Raw genomic sequence first — 26,742 nt, 5'->3', positions numbered from 1 at the left:
ACACCGACCTCCAACTGTTCCTTGGATCTTACCCTTATCAGGGAATCGTCCAAGTAAGGGATAACTAAAATTCCCTTCCTTCGAAGGAGTATCATCATTTCGGCCATTACCTTGGTAAAGACCCGGGGTGCCGTGGACCATCCATACGGCAGCGTCTGAAACTGATAGTGACAGTTCTGTACCATAAACCTGAGGTACCCTTGGTGAGAAGGGTAAATTGGGACATGAAGGTAAGCATCCTTGATGTCCCGAGACATCATGTAGTCCCCTTCTTCCAGGTTCGCAATCACTGCTCTGAGTGACTCAATCTTGAATTTGAACCTCTGTATGTAAGTGTTCAAAGATTTTAGATTTACAATCGGTCTCACCGAGCCGTCCGGCTTCGGTACCACAACAGTGTGGAATAATACCCCGTTCCCTGTTGCAGGAGGGGTACCTTGATTATCACCTGCTGGGAATACAGCTTGTGAATGGCTTCCAAAACTGTCTCCCTGTCAGAAGGAGACATCGGTAAAGCCGACTTTAGGAAACGGCGAGGGGGAGACGTCTCGAATTCCAGTTTGTACCCCTGAGATATCACCTGAAGGATCCAGGGGTCTACTTGCGAGTGAGCCCACTGCGCGCTGAAATTCATTGAGACGGGCCCCCACCGTGCCTGATTCTGCTTGTAAAGCCCCAGCGTCATACTGAGGGCTTGGCAGAGGCGGGAGAGGGTTTTCTGTTCCTGGGAACTGGCTGATTTCTGCAGCCTTTTTCCTCTCCCTCTGTCATGGGGCAGAAATGAGGAACCTTTTGCCCGCTTGCCCACGAAAAGACTGCGCCTGATAATACGGCGTCTTCTCATGTTGAGAGGCGACCTGGGGTACCAACGTTGATTTCCCAGCTGTTGCCGTGGCCACCAGGTCTGAAAGACCGACCCCAAATAACTCCTCCCCTTAATAAGGCAATACTTCCAAATGCCGTTTGGAATCCGCATCACCTGACCACTGTCGTGTCCATAACCCTCTACTGGTAGAAATGGACAACGCACTTAGACTTGATGCCAGTCGGCAAATATTCCGCTGTGCATCACGCATATATAGAAATGCATCTTTTAAATGCTCTATAGGCAATAATATACTGTCCCTATCTAGGGTATCAATATTTTCAGTCAGGGAATCCGACCACGCCAACCCAGCACTGCACATCCAGGCTGAGGCGATTGCTGGTCGCAGTATAACACCAGTATGTGTGTAAATACCTTTTAGGATGCCCTCCTGCTTTCTATCAGCAGGATCCTTAAGGGCGGCCATCTCAGGAGAGGGTAGAGCCCTTGTTCTTACAAGCGTGTGAGCGCTTTATCCACCCTAGGGGGTGTTTCCCAACGCACCCCAACCTCTGGCGGGAAAGGATATAATGCCAATAACATTTTTGAAATTATCAGTTGTTATCGGGGGAAAACCACGCATCATCACACACCTCATTTAATTTCTCAGATTCAGGAAAACTACAGGTAGTTTTTCCTCACCGAACATAATACCCCTTTTTGGTGGTACTCGTATTATCAGAAATGTGTAAAACATTTTTCATTGCCTCAATCATGTAACGTGTGGCCCTACTGGAAGTCACATTTGTCTCTTCACCGTCGACACTGGAGTCAGTATCCGTGTCGGCGTCTATATCTGCCATCTGAGGTAACGGGCGCTTTAGAGCCCCTGACGGCCTATGAGACGTCTGGACAGGCACAAGCTGAGTAGCCGGCTGTCTCATGTCAACCACTGTCTTTTATACAGAGCTGACACTGTTACGTAATTCCTTCCAACAGTTCATCCACTCAGGTGTCGACCCCCTAGGGGGTGACATCACTATTACAGGCAATCTGCTCCGTCTCCACATCATTTTTCTCCTCATACATGTCGACACAAACGTACCGACATACAGCACACACACAGGGAATGCTCTGATAGAGGACAGGACCCCACTAGCCCTTTGGGGAGACAGAGGGAGAGTTTGCCAGCACACACCAGAGCGCTATATATATACAGGGATAACCTTATAAAAGTGTTTTTCCCCTTATAGCTGCTGTATCTTTAATACTGCGCGTAATTAGTGCCCCCCCTCTCTTTTTTAACCCTTTCTGTAGTGTAGTGACTGCAGGGGAGAGCCAGGGAGCTTCCCTCCAATGGAGCTGTGAGGGAAAATGGCGCCAGTGTGCTGAGGAGATAGGCTCCTCCCCCTTATCGGCGGCCTTATCTCCCGTTTTTCTATGTATTCTGGCAGGGGTTAAATTCATCCATATAGCCCAGGAGCTATATGTGATGCATTTTTTGCCATCCAAGGTGTTTTTATTGCGTCTCAGGGCGCCCCCCCCCCAGCGCCCTGCACCCTCAGTGACCGGAGTGTGAAGTGTGCTGAGAGCAATGGCGCACAGCTGCAGTGCTGTGCGCTACCTTGTTGAAGACAGGACGTCTTCTGCCGCCGATTTTCCGGACCTCTTCTGTCTTCTGGCTCTGTAAGGGGGCCGGCGGCGCGGCTCTGGGACCCATCCATGGCTGGGCCTGTGATCGTCCCTCTGGAGCTAATGTCCAGTAGCCTAAGAAGCCCAATCCACTCTGCACGCAGGTGAGTTCGCTTCTTCTCCCCTTAGTCCCTCGATGCAGTGAGCCTGTTGCCAGCAGGTCTCACTGAAAATAAAAAACCTAAAACTAAACTTTTCACTAAGCAGCTCAGGAGAGCCACCTAGTGTGCACCCTTCTCGTTCGGGCACAAAAATCTAACTGAGGCTTGGAGGAGGGTCATAGGGGGAGGAGCCAGTGCACACCAGGTAGTTCTAAAGCTTTACTTTTGTGCCCAGTCTCCTGCGGAGCCGCTATTCCCCATGGTCCTTACGGAGTCCCCAGCATCCACTTAGGACGTTAGAGAAATAGTTATACAGTTAAGCGAATGCAATAGACGGATTTGGAGTGCTTCAACTGGTGACAGGAAAAATGTAGAAGGCGGCAATTCCTCATTTAGAAGACAAGTATAGAAGTTCTCCGACAGCTGGGGAGACAGTATAAGGCAGGGATGGGGAACCTCCGGCCCTCCAGCTGTTGTTGAACTACACATCCCAGCATGCCCTGCAACAGTTTTAGCATGGCCAAATAGCAAAACTGTAGCAAGGCATGCTGGTATGTGTAGTTCAACAACAGCTGGAGGGCCGGAGGTTCTCCATCCCTGGTACAGGTTGAGTCTCCCTTATCCAAAATGCTTGGGACCAGAGGTATTTTGGATATCGGATTTTTCCGTATTTTGGAATAATTGCATACCACAATGAGCTATCATGGTGATGGGACCTAAAGCTAAGCACAGGATGCATTTATGTTACATATACACCTTATACACACAGCCTGGAGGTAATTTTAGCCAATATTTTTTATAACTTTGTGCATTAAACAAAGTGTGTGTACATTCACACAATTCATTTATGTTTCATATACACCTTATACACAAAGCCTGAAGGTCATTTAATACAATATTTTTAATAACTTTGTGTATTAAACAAAGTTTGTGTACATTGAGCCATCAAAAAACAAAGGTTTCACTATCTCACTCTCACTCAAAAAAGTCCGTATTTCGGAATATTCCGTATTTCGGAATACAGGTTGAGTATCCCATATCCAAATATTCCGAAATACGGAATATTCCGAAATACGGACTTTTTTGAGTGAAAGTGAGATAGTGAAACCTTTGTTTTTTGATGGCTCAATGTACACAAACTTTGTTTAATACACAAAGTTATTAAAAATATTGTATTAAATGACCCCCAGGCTGTGTGTATAAGGTGTATATGAAACATAAATGAATTGTGGGAATATACACACACTTTGTTTAATGCCAAAAGTTATAAAAAATATTGGCTAAACTGACCTTCAGGCTGTGTGTATAAGGTGTATATTAAACATAAATGCATTCTGTGCTTAGATTTAGGTACCACCATCATGACATCTCATTATGGTATGCAATTATTCCAAAATACGGAAAAATCCGATATCCAAAATACCTCTAGTCCCAAGCATTTTGGATAAGGGATACTCAACCTGTATTTGGATATGGGATACTCAACCTGTATAAGGTATGGATCCAGAGAACATTTACAAACCATTTCTGACCTGTTTCAGCTGCTCTCTTAGCCGCTCCTCTGTGACACCGAGCGCTCTCATGCCCCTGGCGCGACATGCCGCCTGCAGCTCTTTCACATTCAACGTGTCCACTCCTTCATCCGAAATCAGCTGCCGTACACAGAGAAAGCACAGCAAGGTCATAGCAGCACCTCAAAGCAGGAGGGATGTCAAATACAAACACAGGCAACAATAGCGCAGCAGGTTATCTTCCTCCTGCCCATACAGCAGTGGAGAGGTAATGGCAATGGAACGACCATTGTGCAGTCTGACAGTAAAACTTGGAGGGCAAAGCAGACTAGAGCTGGATTCCGCTGCACAGACTGGAGAAAGCTTCCCTGGGAGTGAGCGCAGCATGCACTGTTCAAGGGGACCCAAATTTTTGTTTTTCACTTCACAGGGGTATATTCACTATTCAATTTGCAGGCATTTCCAACAAGTTTTCCCCCGGTTTCAACAATGCAGATTCAACTTTTTTTTTTAAATCGAATCGGCATTGTCGAAAAAGAGCCAAAAACCTGAAGGAAACGTCCGCAAATTTGTAAAAAAAACGTGGATCCGTGGCTAATCAGCCAGTCCACGTGTTTTCCAACAAGTCGGAAAAACGGCCCTGGACTTGAATAGGTCGAAACCAAATTCGACCTAAAAAAAAATTCGGAAAGTGACGTTTTTCCAACTTGGCGGAAATTCCGAAGCTAATTGAATAGACACCATAGTGTACAAGGCACCGTACTGTACAGCAAAATACATCACCACATCTGGTAACAAGACATCTTTCATTGTGCATAAAGCATGTCACTGCAATATGGATCTCTGTTCCACTGGCTTTTCAATGTCTAAATGCTTGCATTATTACAGGTTTAACAGCGGCTCCCTAGAGACCTACAATGTAAAATACATAAAGACTATTTACTTTGTCATCCGCCTTAATGGACCTCAGCTTCATGGTGAGCTGGAACCGAAGGAAGTTATTCGTCCCAATCGATTGAAGTTCCAGGAGTTTACACAGAGCAACCAGTTGTGGCCTGGTCAGGTTGTCCAGGGTCAGCTCATCTTCAAACAGCTTGGAGAACCGCACAATCTCCTCGTTGCTGGGCCTCTCCCCGGAGTTACGGATCTGTTAGTAACAAACGTACAGATATATATGTATTACTTTTGCATTCTCCGGACAATAAGGTTTAATACTCCGCACTCTGGCACATTTTAGGCTTGCTGGATGACACCCAGAAATAACCAGTAAGCACCAGAAAGGATTACATAGGACAGGCCTGGCTGTGTAGCGGATTCACTATGAAGTGCAAACCACATTATCCATGACTGGAAATCTGTAATCAATCACCAAGTCACACTTTAACAGAACATTAGACCATAAATAGGTTTGTAAAAACATTTAATTAGTAATACATCCTAATTGTTCCACTACTGTACTGAGTCTGCAACAGGATATTTATCTGTGGTAACCCATGACTAATTGATTCTACAGTGAGTAGATCATAAAGTGTCATGGGTCAATAACGCACAATAAATTATATTTATCTCATAGTCCATAAGGGATATTGGGGAATCTAGTACGATGGGGTATAGACAGGGTCCAAAGGAGCCAGTGCGCTTAAAATTTCTTCAACTGGGTGTACTGGCTCCTCCCCACTATGCCCCCTCCCACAGGCAGTTATAGGTAAAAATGTGCCCGAAGGAGAAACATATGAGAGAAGGAAATAGGATAACAGAGTGGTGCGATCTGCACACTAGCACACCACTAACACACAACAACCAGCAACGGCTGGTAACAACAACAGCAACAGCTGAACAGGTAACTATAGAACAAGAACCTGCAGTAAAGTCAACGCACTGAGGCGGGCGCCCAATATCCCTTATGGAATACGAGAAAAGGATTTACCGGTAGGTAATTCAATTCCTATTTTTTCTAGCATCCATAAGGGATATTGGGGAATCTAGTATGATGGGGATGCACCAAAGCTTCCAGAATGGGCGGGAACATGCGGAGACTGCTGTAGCACCACCTGCCCAAACTGGGTATCCTCTTTGGCCAGAGTATCAAACTTGTAGAAATTCACAAAAGTGTTCTTCCCCGACCAGGTAGCAGCTTGGCATAGTTTTAAGGCCGAGACTCCACAGGCAGCCGCCCAGGAAGAACCCACTGATCTTGTAGAGTGGACCTTCAGAGAATTGGGAACAGGTAAGGCTGCCGACACATAGGCCTGTTGAATAGTAAGCCTAATCCAACGAGCAATGGACTACTTTGAAGCAGGACAATCCTTTTTCTGTGCATCATAGAGCATGAACAAAGAATCAGTCTTTCTGATCCGAGCCGTTCTCTTGACATAGATTTTCAAGGCTCACACAGCATCCAATGACGTCACAGGTTTCCTTGTCTAAACCATGGTAGCAATAACCTTTTTAGAAAGGCCCTTGTGAGCTAGGATGTTCCATGTGATAGGGAATATAGATTGTAAGCTCCACTGGGGCAGGGACTGATGTGAATGGTCAAATATTCTCTGTAAAGCGCTGCGGAATGTGTGCGCGCTATATAAATAACTGGTAATAAAATAAATAAATGTCCCGCTCAACCTCCATGCCGTCAAACGAAGTCACCGCAAGTCCGGGTAGACGAACGGTCCTTGTTGAAGAAGCTCTCTCCACAGTGGTAGAGGCCAAGGGTCTACTACGGACATGTCCAGAAGATCCGCGTACCACACCCTCCGAGGCCAATCCGGGGCAATGAAACTTGCCTGGACTCCCCGATTTCTGATGCGCTTGAGCACCCTTGGAAGCAACGGAATCGGAGGAAACAGGCAGACCAGCCGATAAGGCCAAGGTGACGTCAGTACGTCTACTGCCCTCGCCTGAGGGTCCCTGGTTCGTGAGCAATACCAGTGAAGCTTCTTGTTGAGATAAGAAGCCATCATGTTTATTTGCGGGCAGCCCCACCGGTTGAGGAACTGCTGGAACACCTGTTGGCGGAGTCCCCACTCCCCCGGGTGGAGATCGTGACGACTCAGGAAATCTGCTTCCCAGTTGTCCACATTCGGAATGAAGATTGCGGACACTGCTCTTGCATTTCTTTCCGCCCAGAGGAGTATCTTCGACACCTCTCGCATGCAGGCTCTGCTTTTTGTCCATCCTTGTCGACTGATGTACGCCACTGCTGTGGCGTTGTCCGACTGCGCCTGGACTGCGTGATCCTTGAGCAGAGGAGAGGCTTGAAGCAGAGCATTGTAGTTCGCCCGAAGTTCCAGAATGTTGATCAGAAGAAGGCTTTTGTGGGCTGACCACCAGCCCTGGAACTGCGCCCCTTGGGTGACAGCTCCCCATCCTCGTAGACTAGAATCTGTCGTGAGGAGGGTCCAATCCTGTATTCCAAAGCTCCAGCCCTCTCCAGTAGATTGGATGACTGCAGCCACCACAGGAGGTAAATTCTGGCCTGAGGCGACAGCTGTATGAAGCGGTGCATCTGAAGATGTGAACCGGACCATTTGCTCAGGAGATCCAGCTGAAAAGTTCTGCCATGGAACCTGCCGTATTGGATCGCCTCGTAGGAGGCGACCATCTTCCCCAACAACCGTATGCAAAGATGGATGGACACTCGAGCAGGTCGGAGTACCATGCGGACCATATCCTGAAGTGTTCTCGCCTTGTCTTCTGGCAGGAACACCTTCTGGGCCACAGTATCCAGCAACATCCCCAGGAACAGGAGCCTCTGATTTGGCTCCAGATGAGACTTCTGTAAGTTGAGGATCCACCCATTTTCTGACAGAAGATGGATAGTGCGGTCGATATGGAGCAATAAAAGCTCCTTGGATCTTGTTTTTATCAGAAGATCTGGAACAACATTGACCCCCTGGACAACATTGACCCCCTGCACACGGAGTTGGAACGTCATCTTCGCCATCACCTTCGTGAATACCCTCGGGGCTCTGGACAGGCCGAAGGGCAGTGCCTGGAATTGGAAGTGATCGTTCAGCAGGACAAAACGCAGGTACGCCTGATGAGGCAGCCAAATCGGAATATGGAGATAGGTGTCCTTGATATCCAAGGAGACCAAGAATTCCTGTTCTTCCAGGCCCGCAATCACTGCTCGCAGGGATTCCATCTTGAACACCTTCAAATAAGGATTCAAGGATTTTAGATTCAAAATAGGTCTTACAGAACAGTCTGGTTTCGACACCACAAATAAGTTGGAGTAAAACCCTGTGCCGCGTTGTGGTATTGGTACTGGAACAAGGACGTGGAACTGGACCCACTTTTGGATGGCCTGTTGCAACGTAACTTGCAAATCCTCCAAAGCTGGTAGCTTGATTTGAAAAGTTGTTGGGGAGGAGTACTGTCGAACTCCAGCTTGTAGCCTTGAGAAACAAGATTTTTGACCCAGGTATCCTGGCCGGAAGACTCCCAGACGCGGCTAAAGTGACGTAGTCGAGCTCCCACCTGGAGATCCCCTCGGGGTGGGTAGGTACAGTCATGCGGAGGCCTTAGCGGAAGCAAAACTGGTGGTCTGTTACCGAGAGCTGGTGCTTGCAGGTTTTCTGGACTTACCTCTGGTCCCTCTAGTCCCACTGGAGGTACCACTGGCCTTAGATCAAAATCTGAGAGACCGAAAGGACTGAACAGACGGCCCCGGATAGGCGCATCTTGCCGGCAGGGCCCCAGAGGGGAGAAACGTGAATTTCCCAATATTAACTCTGGAAATCCAGGTATCCAATTCAACCCCAAAGAGCCATTTCCCAGAAAAGGGGAGGGATTCTACACTACGTTTGGATTCTGCGTCCGCAATCCACTGACGCAACCACAAGGCCCTGCGCGCCGATACTGCCATGGCAGAAGTCCTAGCATTAATGTTCCCCATCTCCTTGAGCGAATAACAGAGGACACGTGTAGTCTCCTGAATGTGTTTTAGGAGGGTCACCATAGTGACCAAGGGCATATCCCCCGAGAGGCCCCCCTGAATTTGGGTGGCCCAGGAATGAATGGCATGCGTCATCCAGCAACCAGCAATGACCGGCCTTTGTGAGACACCTGCTGCCACAAATAGATTTGAGGGTAGTCTATATCTTCCTATCCCCAGGATCCTTCATGGTAAAGGAGACCGGGACAGGCAGCACCACCTTTTTGGACAGGCGAGAGACTGACACATCCACCCCAGGGAGTTTCTCACAAAATTTTCTACCTTCAGGAGCAAATGGGAAAGTGCACAATTTTTTTTGGGAAACTTGGATATTTTTTTGTCTGGATTTTTCCAGGCCAGCTTGAATAGGTAATCTAACGCTACAGAATCAGGGAAAGTGACATTAGGCTTGTTTTGAATAAAGAAAAACGACTGCTGTGACGCAGCGTCCTCTAGAGGGAGCTTTAACACATCTCATATAGACAGAATTAGGGGTTCAATACCCTGAGCAGAATCAGGATCCCCACTAATGAGATCCAAGTCATCCCCATCCTCCTGTATATCATCATCTGTATCAGATAGTAGAGCAGGTAATCCACGCTTCTGTGGACCTGCATGAGAGGGGGGGCTGTGCTGCATCTCCCTAGCAGTTAAATCTGCAACAGCTTGTTGTAGTAGCGGAGTCTTCTGCACATTAGCAGTGAGCTGGGAACACATATCTGACATCCTAGTTTTAAGAGACCATAACCAGTGGGGCTCTGGACCCTCTCCCCCAGCCCCTTCACTGATTTGTGCAGATTGGCTGTATTGTTCACATGAAACGGAATCAGTAGATAATGGAGAGAATCTGTTGTGACATACACTTATATTGCAAGCCTGCCCTACTGTATGTGAGAGGAGACACAGAGAGAAGGACACCAGCACACCCTGAGCTGTACAGCCCCAGTGAGGCTGTCAGCTCACTATATTACAGTAAACACTAACAATTCCTATCCTAAGGAGGACCCAGATAGTGTACACAAGTGGCTCTCCCCCTTTGCTACACCCTGTACCAGATATCCGGTATGGCTGAGGATCAGGAAGCGCTGTGTATGCTGAGAATGGCTGCAGTAAGCAGAGGAAAGCGCCAAAACGCCTCAGGTCCCGCTCTGATGTAGCTCCGCCCCCTCCAATGGTGCCAGAGCTACTGATACATATTTTTCTGGCAAAGTCTCCTTAGAGCTAAAAAAAACTTCAGAAGTGCTAGTTCTAGCGGTTTTGTGCCAGTCTACACAAGGGATGTTAGCGTGACCCCCCCAGGAGGGTCCCATACGCCGCGCCCGTGGTCAGCCGCTCATGAACCGGGGGACCCCCCTAGCAGGGCCCCCGGTGTGTACTCCCCACTGATGTCACCTTCAGGCAGCGTTAGGGGTGTGCGGCGGACTGCGGCTGTGACAGCCAAGGCGCAGTGCCCCGCTGAACAACAACCCCCCAGGACAGTGGTTCTGCAGCAGGGAAGCGGCTCTGCACCTCGTAAGGCCAGTGAACCCCCTCCCCAACTTCCACGATGCAGGTATGCTGCTGCCCAAACAGCATACCGAAATAACAGAAAAAATAAAATTTTTACTCACCGGTAAATCTATTTCTCGTAGTCCGTAGTGGATGCTGGGACTCCATAAGGACCATGGGGAATAGCGGCTCCGCAGGAGACTGGGCACAACTAAAGAAAGCTTTAGGACTACCTGGTGTGCACTGGCTCCTCCCACTATGACCCTCCTCCAGACCTCAGTTAGGATACTGTGCCCGGAATAGCTGACACAATAAGGAAGGATTTTGAATCCCGGGTAAGACTCATACCAGCCACACCGTATAACTCGTGATACTATACCCAGTTAACAGTATGAAATATAACTGAGCCTCTCAACAGATGGCTCAACAATAACCCTTTAGTTAGGCAATAACTATAAACAAGTATTGCAGACAATCCGCATTTGGGATGGGCGCCCAGCATCCACTACGGACTACGAGAAATAGATTTACCGGTGAGTAAAATTTTATTTTCTCTGACGTCCTAAGTGGATGCTGGGACTCCGTAAGGACCATGGGGATTATACCAAAGCTCCCAAACGGGCGGGAGAGTGCGGATGACTCTGCAGCACCGAATGGGCAAACTCTAGGTCCTCCTCAGCCAGGGTGTCAAACTTGTAGAATTTAGCAAATGTGTTTGACCCCGACCAAGTAGCTGCTCGGCAAAGTTGTAGAGCCGAGACACCTCGGGCAGCCGCCCAAGAAGAGCCCACTTTCCTCGTGGATTGGGCTTTCACTGATTTAGGATGCGGCAGTCCAGCCGCAGAATGTGCAAGCTGAATCGTGCTACAGATCCAGCGAGCAATAGTCTGCTTAGAAGCAGGAGCACCCAGCTTGTTGGGTGCATACAGGATAAATAGCGAGTCAGTTTTCCTGACTCCAGCCGTCCTGGAAACATACTTTTCAGGGCCCTGACTACGTCCAGTAACTTGGAATCCTCCAAGTCCCAAGTAGCCGCAGGCACCACAATAGGTTGGTTCACATGAAAAACTGATACCACCTTAGGAAAGAATTGGGAACGAGTCCTCAATTCCGCCTTATCCATATAAAAAAAATCAGATAAGGGCTTTTGCATGACAAAGCCGCCAATTCTGATACACGCCTGGCCGACGCCAAGGCCAACAGCATGACCACTTTCCACGTGAGGTATTGTAGCTCCACGGATTTAAGTGGCTCAACCCAATGCGACTTCAGGAAATCCAACACCACGTTGAGATCCCACGGTGCCACTGGAGGCACAAACGGGGGCTGACTATGCAGCACTCCCTTAACAAAAGTCTGAACTTCAGGCAGTGAAGCCAGTTCTATTTTGGAAGAAAATCGATAGAGCCGAAATCTGGACCTTAATGGAACCCAATTTTAGGCCCATAGTCACCCTGACTGTAGGAAGTGCAGAAATCGACCTAGCTGAAATTCCTCCTTTGGGGCCTTCCTGGCCTCACAGCACGCAACATATTTCCGCCATATGCGGTGATAATGGTTTGCGTTCACTTCTTTCCTAGCTTTAATTAGCGTAGGGATAACTTCCTCCGGAATGCCCTTTTCCTTCAGGATCCGGCGTTCAACCGCCATGCCGACAAACGCAGCCGCGGTACGTCTTGGAACAGACAGGCCCCCTGCTGCAGCAGGTCCTGTCTGAGCGGCAGAGGCCATGGGTCCTCTGAGATCATTTCTTGGAGTTCTGGGTACCAAGCTCTTCTTGGCCAATCCAGAACAATGAGTATAGTTCTTACTCCTCTCCTTCTTATTATTCTTATTACCCTGGGTAAGAGAGGCAGAGAAGGGAACACATACACCGACTGGTACACCCATGGTGTTACCAGAGCGTCCACAGCTATCGCCTGAGGGTCCCTTGACCTGGCGCAATATCTTTGTAGCTTTTTGTTGAGGCGGGACGCCATCATGTCCACCTGTGGCCTTTCCCAACGGTGTACAATCATTTGGAAGACTTCTGGATGAAGTCCCCACTCTCCCGGGTGGAGGTCGTGTCTGCTGAGAAAGTCTGCTTCCCAGTTGTCCACTCCGGGAATGAACACTGCTGACAGTGCTAACACATGATTTTCCGCCCATCGGAGAATCCTTGTGGTTTCTGCCATCGCCATCCTGCTTCTTGTGCCGCCCTGTCGGTTTACATGAGCGACCGCCGTGATGTTGTCTGACTAGATCAGCACCGGCCGGTGTTAAAGCAGGGTCTAGCCTGACTTAGGACATTGTAAATGGCCCTTAGTTCCAGAATATTTATGTGTAGGGAAGTCTCCTGACTTTTCCATAGTCATTGGAAGTTTCTTCCCTGTGTGACTGCCCCCCAGCCTCGAAGGCTGGCATCGTGGTCACCAGGACCCAAGTCCTGTATGCCGAATCTGCGGCCCCCTAGAAGATGAGCACTCTGCAGCCACCACAACAGCGACACCCTGGCCCTTGGAGACAGGGTTATCCGCCGATGCATCTGAAGATGCGACCCGGACCACTTGTCCAACAGATCCCACTGGAAGATCCTTGCATGGGACCTGGCGAATGGAATTTCTTCGTAAGAAGCTACCATCTTTCCCAGGGCTCGCGTGCATTGATGCACCGACACCTGTATTTGTATTAGGAGGTCTCTGTCTAGAGACAACTCCTAGGACTTCTCCTCCGGGAGAAAACCTTTTTTATCCTGTTCTGTGTCCAGAACCATACCCAGGAACAGTAGACGCGTCGTAGGAACCAGCTGCGACTTTGGACTATTCAGAATCCAGCCGTGCTGTTGTAGCACTTCCCGAGATAGTGCTACTCCGACGAACAACTGCTCCCTGGACCTCGCCTTTATAAGGAGATCGTCCAAGCACGGGATAATTATTTCGGCCATTACCTTGGTAAATACCCTCGGTGCCGGGGACAGACCAACGGCAACGTCTGGAATTGGTAATGACCATCCTGTACCACAATTTTGAGGTACTCCTGGTGAAGAGGGTAAATAGGGACATGCAGGTAAGCATCCTTGATGTCCAGTGATACCATGAAATTCTCCAGGCTTGCAATAATTGCCCTGAGCGATTCCATTTTGAACTTGAACCTTCGTATATAAGTGTTCAAGGATTTCAATTTTAGAATGGGTCTCACCGAACCGTCTGGTTTCGGTACCACAACATTGTGGAATAGTAACCCCGGCCTTATTGAAGGAGGGGTACCTTGATTTCACCTGCTGGAAGTACAGCTTGTGAATTGCCGCCAGTACTACCTCCCTTTCTCCGAGGGCAGCAGGCAAGGCTGATGTGAGGTAACGGCGAGGGGGAGTCGCCTCGAACTCCAGCCTGTATCCCTGTGATACTACTTGCAGAACCTAGGGATCCACCTGTGGGCAAGCCCACTGGTCCCTGAAGTTCCCGAGACACGCCCCCACCGCACCTGTCTCCACCCGTGGAGCCCCAGCGTCATGCGGTGGGCTCAGAGGAAACGGGGGAAGATTTTTGATCCTGGGAACTGGCTGTCTGGTGCAGCTTTTTCCTTCTTCCCTTGTCTCTGTGCAGAAAGGAAGCGCCTTTGACCCGCTTGCTTTTCTGAAGCCGAAAGGACTGTACCTTAAAATACGGTGCTTTCTTAGGCTGTGAGGAAACCGGAGGTAAAAAATTTTCTTCCCAGCTGTTGCTGTGGATACGAGGTCCCAGAGACCATCCCCAAACAATTCCTCACCCTTATAAGGCAGAATCTCCATGTGCCTTTTAAAGGCAGCATCACCTGTCCACTGCCGGGTCTCTAATACCCTCCTGGCAGAATGGACATTGCATTAATTCTGGATGCCAGCCGGCAAATATCCCTCTGTGCATCCTTCATATATAAGACAACGTCTTTAATATGCTCTATGTTAGCAAAATATTATCCCTGTCTAGGGTATTAATATTATCTGACAGGGTATCAGACCACGCTGCAGCAGCACTATTTATGCTGAGGCAAATGCAGGTCTGAGTATGTATATACAGACTTCAGGATAGTCTCCTGCTTTTTATCAGCAGGCTCCTTCAAAGTGGCCGTATCCCAAGACGGCAGTGCCACCTTTTTTGACAAACGTGTGAGCGCCTTATCCACCCTAGGGGATATCTCCCAACGTGACCTATCCTCTGGCGGGAAAGGGTACGCCAGCAGTAACTTTTTAGAAATTACCATTTTCTTATCGGGGGAACCCACGCTCTTTACACACTTCATTCACTCATCTGATGGGGGAACAAAACACTGGCTGCTTTTTCTCCCCAAACATAAAACCCCTTTTATGTGGTACTTGGGTTCATGTCAGAAATGTGTAACACATTTTTCATTGCCGAGATCATGCAACGGATGTTCCTAGTGGATTGTGTATATGCCTTAACCTCGTCGACACTGGAGTCAGACTCCGTGCCGACATCTGTGTCTGCCATCTGAGGTAACGGGCGTTTTTTGAGCCCCTGATGGCCTTTGAGACGCCTGGGCAAGCGCGGGCTGAGAAGCCGGCTGTCCCACAGCTGTTACGTCATCCAGCCTTTTAAGGAGTTGACATTGTCGGTTAATATCTTCCACCTATCCATCCACTCTGGTGTCGGCCCCACAGGGGGCGACATCCCATTTGTCGGCCTCTGCTCCGCCTCCACGTAACCTTCCTCATCCAACATGTCGACACAGCCGTACCGACACACCGCACACACACAGGGAATGCTCTGACTGAGGACAGGACCCCACAAAGTCCTTTGGGGAGACAGAGAGAGAGTATGCCAGCACACACCAGAGCGCTATATAATGCAGGGATTAACACTATAACTGAGTGATTTTTCCCCCAATAGCTGCTTGTATACACATATTTGCGCCTAAATTAAGTGCCCTCCCTCTCTTTTTAACCCTTTGAGCCTGAAAACTACAGGGGAGAGCCTGGGGAGCTGTCTCCCAGCTGCACTGTGAAGAAAAAATGGCGCCAGTGTGCTGAGGGAGATAGCCCCGCCCCTTTTTCGGCGGACTTTTCTCCCGCTTTTTTCATGGATTCTGGCAGGGGTAATTTATCACATATATAGCCCTGGGACTATATATTGTGATGATTTGCCAGCCAAGGTGTATTATATTGCCCTCAGGGCGCCCCCCCCCCCAGTGCCCTGCACCCATCAGTGACCGGAGTGTGAGGTGTGCATGAGGAGCAATGGCGCACAGCTGCAGTGCTGTGTGCTACCTTGTTGAAGACAGAAGTCTTCTGCCGCTGATTTTCCGGAACACTTCTTGCTTCTGGCTCTGTAAGGGGGCCGGCGGCACGGCTCCGGGACCGAACATCGAGGTCGGGTCCTGTGGTCGATCCCTCTGGAGCTAATGGTGTCCAGTAGCCTACGAAGCCCAAGCTACCACCAGTTAGGTAGGTTCGCTTCTTCTCCCCTTAGTCCCTCGCTGCAGTGAGTCTGTTGCCAGCAGATCTCACTGTAAAATAAAAAACCTAAAATATACTTTCTTTCTAGGAGCTCAGGAGAGCCCCTAGTGTGCATCCAGCTCAGCCGGGCACAAGATTCTAACTGAGGTCTGGAGGAGGGTCATAGTGGGAGGAGCCAGTGCACACCAGGTAGTCCTAAAGCTTTCTTTAGTTGTGCCCAGTCTCCTGCGGAGCAGCTATTCCCCATGGTCCTTACGGAGTCCAAGCATCCACTTAGGACGTCAGAGAAAAAGAAATTGAAGAAAATTCTCTGGAGCTCAGAGTGTGCATCCTCTCCTGAGGGCACTTTTTTCTAAACTGCCTGTGGGAGGGGGCATAGAGGGGAGGAGCCAGCACACCCAGCTGAAGAAATTTTAAGTGCACTGGCTCCTTTGGACTCCGTATATACCCCATCGTACTAGATTCCCCAAAATCCCTTATGGATGCTAAAGAAATATAAATGCCAAATTAAAGGGCAATGAAACGTAGTCTTGCATATGATCCTCTACTGCAGGGATGGGGAACCTTTGGCCCTCCAGCTGTTGTTGAACTACAAATCCCAACATGCCCTTCAACAGTTTTAGCATGTCCAAATAGCGAAACTGTAGCCAGACATGCTGGTATGTGTAGTTCAACAACAGCTGGAGGGCCGAAGGTTCTCAATCTCTGCTCTACTGCCTCTGATATAAACGACGCATGGAGTGCCGAACCACCCGGAGAGAGAGAGAGAGAGAGAGAGAGAGAGAGAGAGAGAGAGAGAGAGAGAGAGAGAGAGAGAGAGAGAGAGAGAGAGATCTTCATATTCAAATTAAATAAAACTGAAATGAGTCAAAAATAAGAATTTACTTACCGATAATTCTATTTCTCATAGTCCGTAGTGGATGCTGGGAACTCCGTAAGGACCATGGGGAATAGCGGCTCCGCAGGAGACTGGGCACAAAAAGTAAAAGCTTTAGACTAGCTAGTGTGCACTGGCTCCTCCCCCTATGACCCTCCTCCAAGCCTCAGTTAAGATACTGTGCCCGGACGAGCGTACATAATAAGGAAGGATCTTGAATCCCGGGTAAGACTCATACCAGCCACACCAATCACACCGTACAACTCGTGATCTGAACCCAGTTAACAGTATGATAACCGTAGGAGCCTCTGAAAAGATGGCTTCCAACAATAAACAACCCGATTTGTTTGTAACTATATACAAGTATTGCAGACAATCCGCACTTGGGATGGGCGCCCAGCATCCACTACGGACTATGAGAAATAGAATTATCGGTAAGTAAATTCTTATTTTCTCTGACGTCCTAGTGGATGCTGGGAACTCCGTAAGGACCATGAGGATTATACCAAAGCTCCCAAACGGGCGGGAGAGTGCGGATGACTCTGCAGCACCGAATGAGAGAACTCCAGGTCCTCCTCAGCCAGGGTATCAAATTTGTAGAACTTAGCAAACGTGTTTGCCCCTGACCAAGTAGCTGCTCGGCAAAGTTGTAAAGCCGAGACCCCTCGGGCAGCCGCCCAAGATGAGCCCACCTTCCTTGTGGAATGGGCTTTTACAGATTTTGGCTGTGGCAGGCCTGCCACAGAATGTGCAAGTTGAATTGTACTACAAATCCAACGAGCAATCGTCTGCTTAGAAGCAGGAGCACCCAGCTTGTTGGGTGCATACAGTATAAACAGCGAGTCAGATTTTCTGACTCCAGCCGTCCTGGAAACATATATTTTCAGGGCCCTGACTACGTCCAGCAACTTGGAGTCCTCCAAGTCCCTAGTAGCCACAGGTACCACAATAGGTTGATTCATGTGAAACGCTGAAACCACCTTAGGGAGAAATTGAGGACGAGTCCTCAATTCCGCCCTATCCGAATGAAATATCAGGTAAGGGCTTTTATAGGATAAAGCCGCCAATTCTGATACGCGCCTGGCTGAAGCCAGAGCCAACAGCATTACCACTTTCCATGTGAGATATTTCAAATCCACTGTGGCAAGTGGTTCAAACCAATGTGATTTTAGGAACCCTAAAACTACATTGAGATCCCAAGGTGCCACTGGGGGCACAAAAGGAGGCTGTATATGCAGTACCCCTTTGACAAACGTCTGAACTTCAGGCAATGAAGCCAATTCTTTCTGGAAGAAGATCGACAGGGCCGAAATTTGAACCTTAATGGATCCTAATTTTAGGCCCATAGACAATCCTGCTTGCAGGAAATGTAGGAAACGACCCAGTTGAAATTCCTCCGTAGGGGCCTTCTTGGCCTCACACCATGCAACATATTTTCGCCAAATGCGATGATAATGTTTTGCAGTTACATCCTTCCTGGCCTTGATCAGGGTAGGGATGACTTCATCTGGAATGCCTTTTTCCTTCAGGATCCGGCGTTCAACTGCCATGCCGTCAAACGCAGCCGCGGTAAGTCTTGGAACAGACAAGGTCCCTGCTGGAGCAGGTCCTTCCTGAGAGGTAGAGGCCACGGGTCCTCCGTGAGCATCTCTTGCAGTTCCGGGTACCAAGTTCTTCTTGGCCAATCCGGAGCCACGAGTATCGTTCTTACTCCTCTCCTTCTTATGATTCTCAGTACTTTTGGTATGAGAGGAAGAGGAGGGAACACATATACCGACTGGAACACCCACGGAGTTACCAGAGCGTCCACCGCTATTGCCTGAGGGTCCCTTGACCTGGCGCAATATCTGTCCAGTTTCTTGTTGAGACGGGACGCCATCATGTCCACCTTTGGTTTTTCCCAACGGTTTACAATCACTTGGAAGACTTCTGGATGAAGTCCCCACTCCCCCGGGTGGAGGTCGTGTCTGCTGAGGAAGTCTGCTTCCCAGTTGTCCACCCCCGGAATGAACACTGCTGACAGTGCTATCACATGATTTTCCGCCCAGCGGAGAATCCTTGCAGCTTCTGCCATTGCCCTCTTGCTTCTTGTGCCGCCCTGTCTGTTTACGTGGGCGACAGCCGTGATGTTGTCCGACTGGATCAATACCGGTTTACCCTGAAGCAGAGCCTTGCTTGACTTAGGGCATTGTAAATGGCCCTTAGCTCTAGGATATTTATGTGAAGAGACGTTTCCATGCTTGACCACAAGCCCTGGAAATTTCTTCCCTGTGTGACTGCTCCCCAGCCTCTCAGGCTGGCATCCGTGGTTACCAGCATCCAATCCTGAATGCCGAATTTGCGGCCCTCGAGAAGATGAGCCTTCTGTAACCACCACAGGAGAGATACCCTTGTCCTTGGAGATAGGGTTATCCGCTGATGCATCTGAAGATGCGATCCGGACCATTTGTCCAGCAGATCCCACTGAAAAGTTCTTGCATGGAATCTTCCGAATGGAATAGCTTCGTAAAAAGACACCATTTTTCCCAGGACTCTCGTGCACTGATGCACTGACACTTGTCCTGGTTTTAGGAGGTTCCTGACTAACTCGGATAACTCCCTGGCCTTCTCCTCCGGGAGAAACACCTTTTTCTGGACTGTGTCCAGAATCATCCCTAGGAACAGTAGACGTATTGTTGGAATCAGCTGTGATTTTGGGATATTTAGAATCCACCCGTGCTGACGTAGCACTACCTGAGATAGTGCTACTCCGACCTCTAACTGTTCCCTGGACCTTGCCCTTATCAGGAGATCGTCCAAGTAAGGGATAATTAATACGCCTTTTCTTCGAAGAAGAATCATCATTTCGGCCATTACCTTGGTAAAGACCCGTGGTGCCGTGGACAATCCAAACGGCAGCGTCTGAAACTGATAATGACAGTTTTGTATCACAAACCTGAGGTACCCTTGGTGAGAAGGGTAAATTGGGACATGGAGATAAGCATCCTTGATGTCTAGAGATACCATATAGTCCCCTTCTTCCAGGTTCGCTATCACTGCTCTGAGTAACTCCATCTTGAATTTGAACCTTTTTATGTAAGTGTTCAAAGATTTTAGATTTAAAATTGGTCTCACCGAGCCGTCCGGCTTCGGTACCACAAACAGGGTGGAATAATACCCCTGTCCCTGTTGTAGGAGGGGTACCTTGATTATCACCTGCTGGGAATACAGCTTGTGAATAGCTTCCAATACTACCTCCCTGTCGGAGGGAGACGTTGGTAGAGCAGACTTCAGGAACCGGCGAGGGGGAGACGTCTCGAATTCCAATTTGTACCCCTGTGATACTACCTGCGGGATCCAGGGGTCCACTTGCGAGTGAGCCCACTGCGCGCTGAAATTCTTGAGACGGCCCCCCACCGTGCCCGAGTCTGCTTGCAGAGCCCCAGCGTCATGCTGAGGACTTGGCAGAAGCGGGGGAGGGCTTCTGCTCTTGGGAAGAGGCTGCATGGTGCAGTCTTTTTCCCCTTCCTCTGCCCCGAGGCAGGAATGAGCGGCCTTTTTCCCTCTTGCCCTTATAGGGACGAAAGGACTGGGTTTGAAAAGACGGTGTCTTTTTCTGCTGAGAGGTGACCTGGGGTAAAAAGGTGGATTTTCCAGCCGTTGCCGTGGCCACCAGGTCCGATAGACCGACCCCAAATAACTCCTCCCCTTTATACGGCAATACTTCCATATGCCGTTTGGAATCCGCATCACCTGACCACTGTCGCGTCCATAACGTTCTTCTGGCAGAAATGGACATCGCACTTACTCTAGATGCCAGGGTGCAAATATCCCTCTGTGCATCTCGCATATATAGTAATGCATCCTTTAAATGCTCTATAGTTAATAATATACTGTCCCTATCCAGGGTATCAATATTTTCAGTCAGGGAATCCGACCAAGCCACTCCAGCGCTGCACATCCAGGCTGAGGCGATTGCTGGTCGCAGTATAACACCGGTATGTGTGTATATACCTTTTAAGATATTTTCCAGCCTTCTATCAGCTGGTTCCTTGAGAGCGGCCGTATCAGGAGACGGTAACGCCACTTGTTTTGATAAGCATGTGAGCGCCTTATCTACCCTAGGGGGTGTTTCCCAACGTGCCCTAACCTCTGGCGGGAAAGGGTATAGTGCCAATAATTTATTAGAAATCAGCAGTTTTTTATCGGGGGAAACCCACGCTTTATCACACACCTCATTTAATTCATCTGACTCAGGAAAAACCACTGGTAGTTTTTTCACACCCCACATAATACCCTTTTTTGTGGTACTTGTAGTGTCAGAAATGTTCAATGCCTCTTTCATTGCCGTGATCATGTAACGTGTGGCCCTACTGGACATTACGTTTGTCTCGTCACCGTCGACACTGGATTCAGTATCCGTGTCAGGGTCTGTGTCGACCATCTGAGGTAACGGGCGTTTTAGCGCCCCTGACGGTGTCTGAGACGCCTGAACAGGCACTAATTGATTTGTCGGCTGTCTCATGTCGTCAACAGTTTTTTGCAAAGTGCTGACATTGTCACGTAATTCTTTAATTACTACCATCCAGTCAGGTGTCGACTCCCTAGGGGGTGACATCACTAACACAGGCAATTGCTCTGCTTCCACATCATTTTCCTCCTCATACATGTCGACACAATCGTACCGACACCCAGCACACACACAGGGAATGCTCTGACAGAGGACAGGACCCCACTAGCCGTTTGGGGAGACAGAGGGAGAGTTTGCCAGCACACACCAGAGCGCTATATATATATACAGGGATAACCTTATATAAGTGTTACTCCCTGTTATAGCTGCTGTATTTATATATTAGCTGCCAATAGTGCCCCCCTCTCTGTTTTACCCTGTTTCTGTAGTGCAGGACTGCAGGGGAGAGTCAGGGAGCCGTCCTTCCAGCGGAGCTGTGAAAGAAAATGGCGCTTGTGTGCTGAGGAGAAAGGCTCCGCCCCCTTCACGGCGGCCTTTTCTCCCGCTTTTTTCAGGAAACTGGCAGGGGATAAATGCATCCATATAGCCCAGGAGCTATATGTGATGCATTTTTTTAGCCATATAAGGTTTTTATATCGATTTTATTGCGTCTCAGGGCGCTCCCCCCCAGCGCCCTGCACCCTCAGTGACCGGAGTGTGAAGTGTGCTGAGAGCAATGGCGCACAGCTGCAGTGCTGTGCGCTACCTTATTTGAAGACAGGAACGTCTTCTGCCGCCGCTTTCTCCGGACCTCTTCGCTCTTCTGGCTCTGTAAGGGGGCCGGCGGCGCGGCTCCGGGACTCATCCAGGCTGAACCTGTGATCGTCCCTCTGGAGCTAATGTCCAGTAGCCAAGAAGCCCAATCCACTCTGCAGTCAGGTGAGTTCGCTTCTTCTCCCCTTAGTCCCACGATGCAGTGAGCCTGTTGCCAGCAGGACTCACTGAAAATAAAAAACCTATTTAAACTTTTACTTCTAAGCAGCTCAGGAGAGCCACCTAGCTTGCACCCTTCTCATTCGGGCACAAAAATCTAACTGAGGCTTGGAGGAGGGTCATAGGGGGAGGAGCCAGTGCACACCAGCTAGTCTAAAGCTTTTACTTTTTGTGCCCAGTCTCCTGCGGAGCCGCTATTCCCCATGGTCCTTACGGAGTTCCCAGCATCCACTAGGACGTCAGAGAAATAACCAGTGCAGTTGTTCTTTTTCTATAGTACACATTGTGTGGTGGCTGCAGATCACAGAGGATGTCCTATGGTGTGATGAACATACTGGCTATGGTATGGCAGCTGCAGATCACTGAGGGTGCACTATGGAGTGATGCACATACTGGCTATGGTATGGCATCTGCAGATCATTGAGGGTGCACTATGGAGTGATGCACACACTGGATATGATATGGCGGCTGCAGATCACTGAGGGTGTACTATGGAGTGATGCACATACTGGCTATGGTATGGCGGCTGCAGATCACAGAGGATGTACTATGGAGTGATGCACACACTGGATAAGATATGGCGGCTGCAGATCACTGAGGGTGCACTATGGGGTGAGGCACATACTGGATATGATATGGCGGCTGCAGATCACTGAGGGTGTACTATGGGGTGATGCACATGCAGGCTATGGTATGGCAGCTGCAGATCACTGAGGGTGTACTATGGTGTGATGAACATACTGGCTATGGTATGGCGGCTGCAGATCACTGAGGGTGTACTATGGAGTGATGCACATACTGGCTATGGTATGGCAGCTGCAGATCACTGAGGGTGTACTATGGTGTGATGCACATACTGGCTATGGTATGGCAGCTGCAGATCACTGAGGGTGTACTATGGAGTGATGCACATACTGGATATGATATGGCGTCTGCAGATCACTGAGGGTGTACTATGGAGTGATGCACATACTGGCTATGGTATGGCAGCTGCAGATCACTGAGGGTGCACTATGGAGTGATGCACATACTGCTGGCTATGGTATGGCGGCTGCAGATCACAGAGGGTGTACTATGGAGTGATGAACATACTGGCTATGATATGGCGGCTGCAGATCACTGAGAGTGCACTATGGGGTGATGCACATGCAGGCTATGGTATGGCGGCTGCAGATGACTGAGGGTGCACTATGGGGTGATGCACATGCAGGCTACGGTATGGCGTCTGCAGATCACTGAGGGTGCACTATGGAGTGATGTACATACTGCTGGCTATGGTATGGCGGCTGCAGATCACTGAGGGTGTACTATGGAGTGATGCACATACTGGCTATGGTATGGCAGCTGCAGATCACAGAGGGTGTACTATGGAGTGATGAACATACTGGCTATGGTATGGCAGCTGCAGATCACTGAGGGTGTACTATGGAGTGATGAACATACTGGCTATGGTATGGCAGCTGCAGATCACTGAGGGTGTACTATGGAGTGATGCACATACTGGCTATGGTATGGCGGCTGCAGATCACTGAGGATATACTATGGGGTGATGCACATACTGGCTATGGTATGGCGGCTGCAGATCACTGAGGGTGTACTATGGAGTGATGAACATACTGGCTATGTCCAAATAGCAAAACTGTAGCCAGGCATGCTGGTATGTGTAGTTCAACAACAGCTGGAGGGCCGAAGGTTCTCCATCCCTGCTCTACTGCCTCTGATATAAACGACGCATGGAGTGCCGCACCAGCCGCACCGCCGGCTGCAGATCACTGAGGGTGCACTATGGAGTGATGCACATGCAGGCTATGGTATGGCGGCTGCAGATCACTGAGGGTGCTCTATGGCGTTATGCACATACTGCTGGCTATGGTATGGCAGCTGCAGATCACTGAGGGTGAACTATGTGGTGATGCACATACTGGCTATCGTATGGCAGCTGCAGATCACTGAGGGTGCACTATGGGGTGATGCACATGCAGGCTATGGTATAGCAGCTGCAGATCACTGAGGGTGCACTATGGAGTGATGCACATGCTGGCTATGGTATGGCAGCTGCAGATCACTGAGGGTGCACTCTGGGGTGATGCACATGCTGGGTATGGTGGCTGCAGATCACTGAGGGTATACTATGGGGTGATGCACATGCAGGCTATGGTATGGCGGCTGCAGATCACTGAGGGTGCACTATGGCGTTATGCACATACTGCTGGCTATGGTATGGCAGCTGCAGATCACTGAGGGTGCACTATGGAGTGATGAACATACTGGCTATGGTATGGCGGCTGCAGATCACTGAGGGTGTACTATGGAGTGATGCACATACTGGCTATGGTATGGCAGCTGCAGATCACTGAGGGTGCACTATGGGGTGATGCACATGCAGGCTATGGTATGGCGGCTGCAGATCACTGAGGGTGTACTATGGAGTGATGCACATACTGGCTATGGTATGGCAGCTGCAGATCACTGAGGGTGCACTATGGGGTGATGCACATGCAGGCTATGGTATGGCGGCTGCAGATCACAGAGGATGTACTATGGAGTGATGCACACACTGGCTATGGTATGGCAGCTGCAGATCACTGAGGGTGTACTATGGAGTGATGCACATACTAGATATGATATGGCGTCTGCAGATCACTGAGGGTGTACTATGGAGTGATGCACAAACTGGCTATGGTATGGCAGCTGCAGATCACTGAGGGTGCACTATGGGGTGATGCACATGCAGGCTATGGTATGGCGGCTGCAGATCACAGAGGATGTACTATGGAGTGATGCACACACTGGCTATGGTATGGCAGCTGCAGATCACTGAGGGTGTACTATGGAGTGATGCACATACTGGATATGATATGGCGTCTGCAGATCACTGAGGGTGTACTATGGAGTGATGCACAAACTGGCTATGGTATGGCAGCTGCAGATCACTGAGGGTGCACTATGGGGTGATGCACATGCAGGCTATGGTATGGCGGCTGCAGATCACAGAGGATGTACTATGGAGTGATGCACACACTGGCTATGGTATGGCAGCTGCAGATCACTGAGGGTGCACTATGGAGTGATGCACATACTGCTGGCTATGGTATGGCGGCTGCAGATCACAGAGGGTGTACTATGGAGTGATGAACATACTGGCTATGATATGGCGGCTGCAGATCACAGAGTGCACTATGGGGTGATGCACATGCAGGCTATGGTATGGCGGCTGCAGATCACTGAGGGTGCACTATGGGGTGATGCACATGCAGGCTATGGTATGGCGGTTGCAGATCACAGAGGGTGTACTATGGAGTGATGCACATACTGGCTACGGTATGGCGTCTGCAGATCACTGAGGGTGCACTATGGAGTGATGTACATACTGCTGGCTATGGTATGGCAGCTGCAGATCACTGAGGGTGCACTATGGAGTGATGAACATACTGGCTATGGTATGGCAGCTGCAGATCACTGAGGGTGTACTATGGAGTGATGCACATACTGGCTATGGTATGGCGGCTGCAGATCACTGAGGATATACTATGGGGTGATGCACATACTGGCTATGGTATGGCGGCTGCAGATCACTGAGGGTGTACTATGGAGTGATGAACATACTGGCTATGTCCAAATAGCAAAACTGTAGCCAGGCATGCTGGTATGTGTAGTTCAACAACAGCTGGAGGGCCGAAGGTTCTCCATCCCTGCTCTACTGCCTCTGATATAAACGACGCATGGAGTGCCGCACCAGCCGCACCGCCGGCTGCAGATCACTGAGGGTGCACCATGGAGTGCAGATCACTGAGGGTGCTCTATGGCGTTATGCACATACTGCTGGCTATGGTATGGCAGCTGCAGATCACTGAGGGTGCACTATGGAGTGATGCACATGCTGGCTATGGTATGGTGGCTGCAGATCACTGAGGGTATACTATGGGGTGATGCACATGCAGGCTATGATATGGCGGCTGCAGATCACTGAGGGTGCACTATGGCGTTATGCACATACTGCTGGCTATGGTATGGCAGCTGCAGATCACTGAGGGTGAACTATGTGGTGATGCACATACTGGCTATCGTATGGCAGCTGCAGATCACTGAGGGTGCACTATGGGGTGATGCACATGCAGGCTATGGTATGGCAGCTGCAGATCACTGAGGGTGCACTATGGAGTGATGCACATGCTGGCTATGGTATGGTGGCTGCAGATCACTGAGGGTATACTATGGGGTGATGCACATGCAGGCTATGATATGGCGGCTGCAGATCACTGAGGGTGCACTATGGCGTTATGCACATACTGCTGGCTATGGTATGGCGGCTGCAGATCACTGAGGGTGCACTATGGAGTGATGCACATGCAGGCTATGGTATGGCGGCTGCAGATCACTGAGGGTGCTCTATGGCGTTATGCACATACTGCTGGCTATGGTATGGCAGCTGCAGATCACTGAGGGTGAACTATGTGGTGATGCACATACTGGCTATGGTAT

General features: G+C 49.5%; 1 protein-coding gene across 3 annotated transcripts in view; it reads right to left on the bottom strand.

Annotated features, from left to right (window-relative positions):
* The window catches only part of LETM1 (leucine zipper and EF-hand containing transmembrane protein 1), a 140,186-nt gene that overhangs the window by 47,905 nt on the left and 65,539 nt on the right, over nucleotides 1-26,742 (bottom strand). For all 3 annotated transcript variants that reach the window (XM_063924802.1, XM_063924806.1, XM_063924809.1), the window contains 2 exons: nucleotides 5,053-5,256; nucleotides 4,131-4,250 (listed from right to left, as the gene is read on the bottom strand). In XM_063924802.1, the coding sequence (XP_063780872.1) occupies nucleotides 4,131-4,250; nucleotides 5,053-5,256 (324 nt within the window). The remainder of the gene's footprint in view (nucleotides 1-4,130; nucleotides 4,251-5,052; nucleotides 5,257-26,742) is intronic.

The sequence above is a fragment of the Pseudophryne corroboree genome, chromosome 1, assembly GCF_028390025.1.
Source record: "Pseudophryne corroboree isolate aPseCor3 chromosome 1, aPseCor3.hap2, whole genome shotgun sequence".
NCBI classification, from domain to species: Eukaryota; Metazoa; Chordata; class Amphibia; order Anura; family Myobatrachidae; genus Pseudophryne; species Pseudophryne corroboree.
The sequence above is the reverse complement of the archived record's forward strand: the minus strand, read 5'-3'. Positions and strand labels throughout refer to the sequence as shown.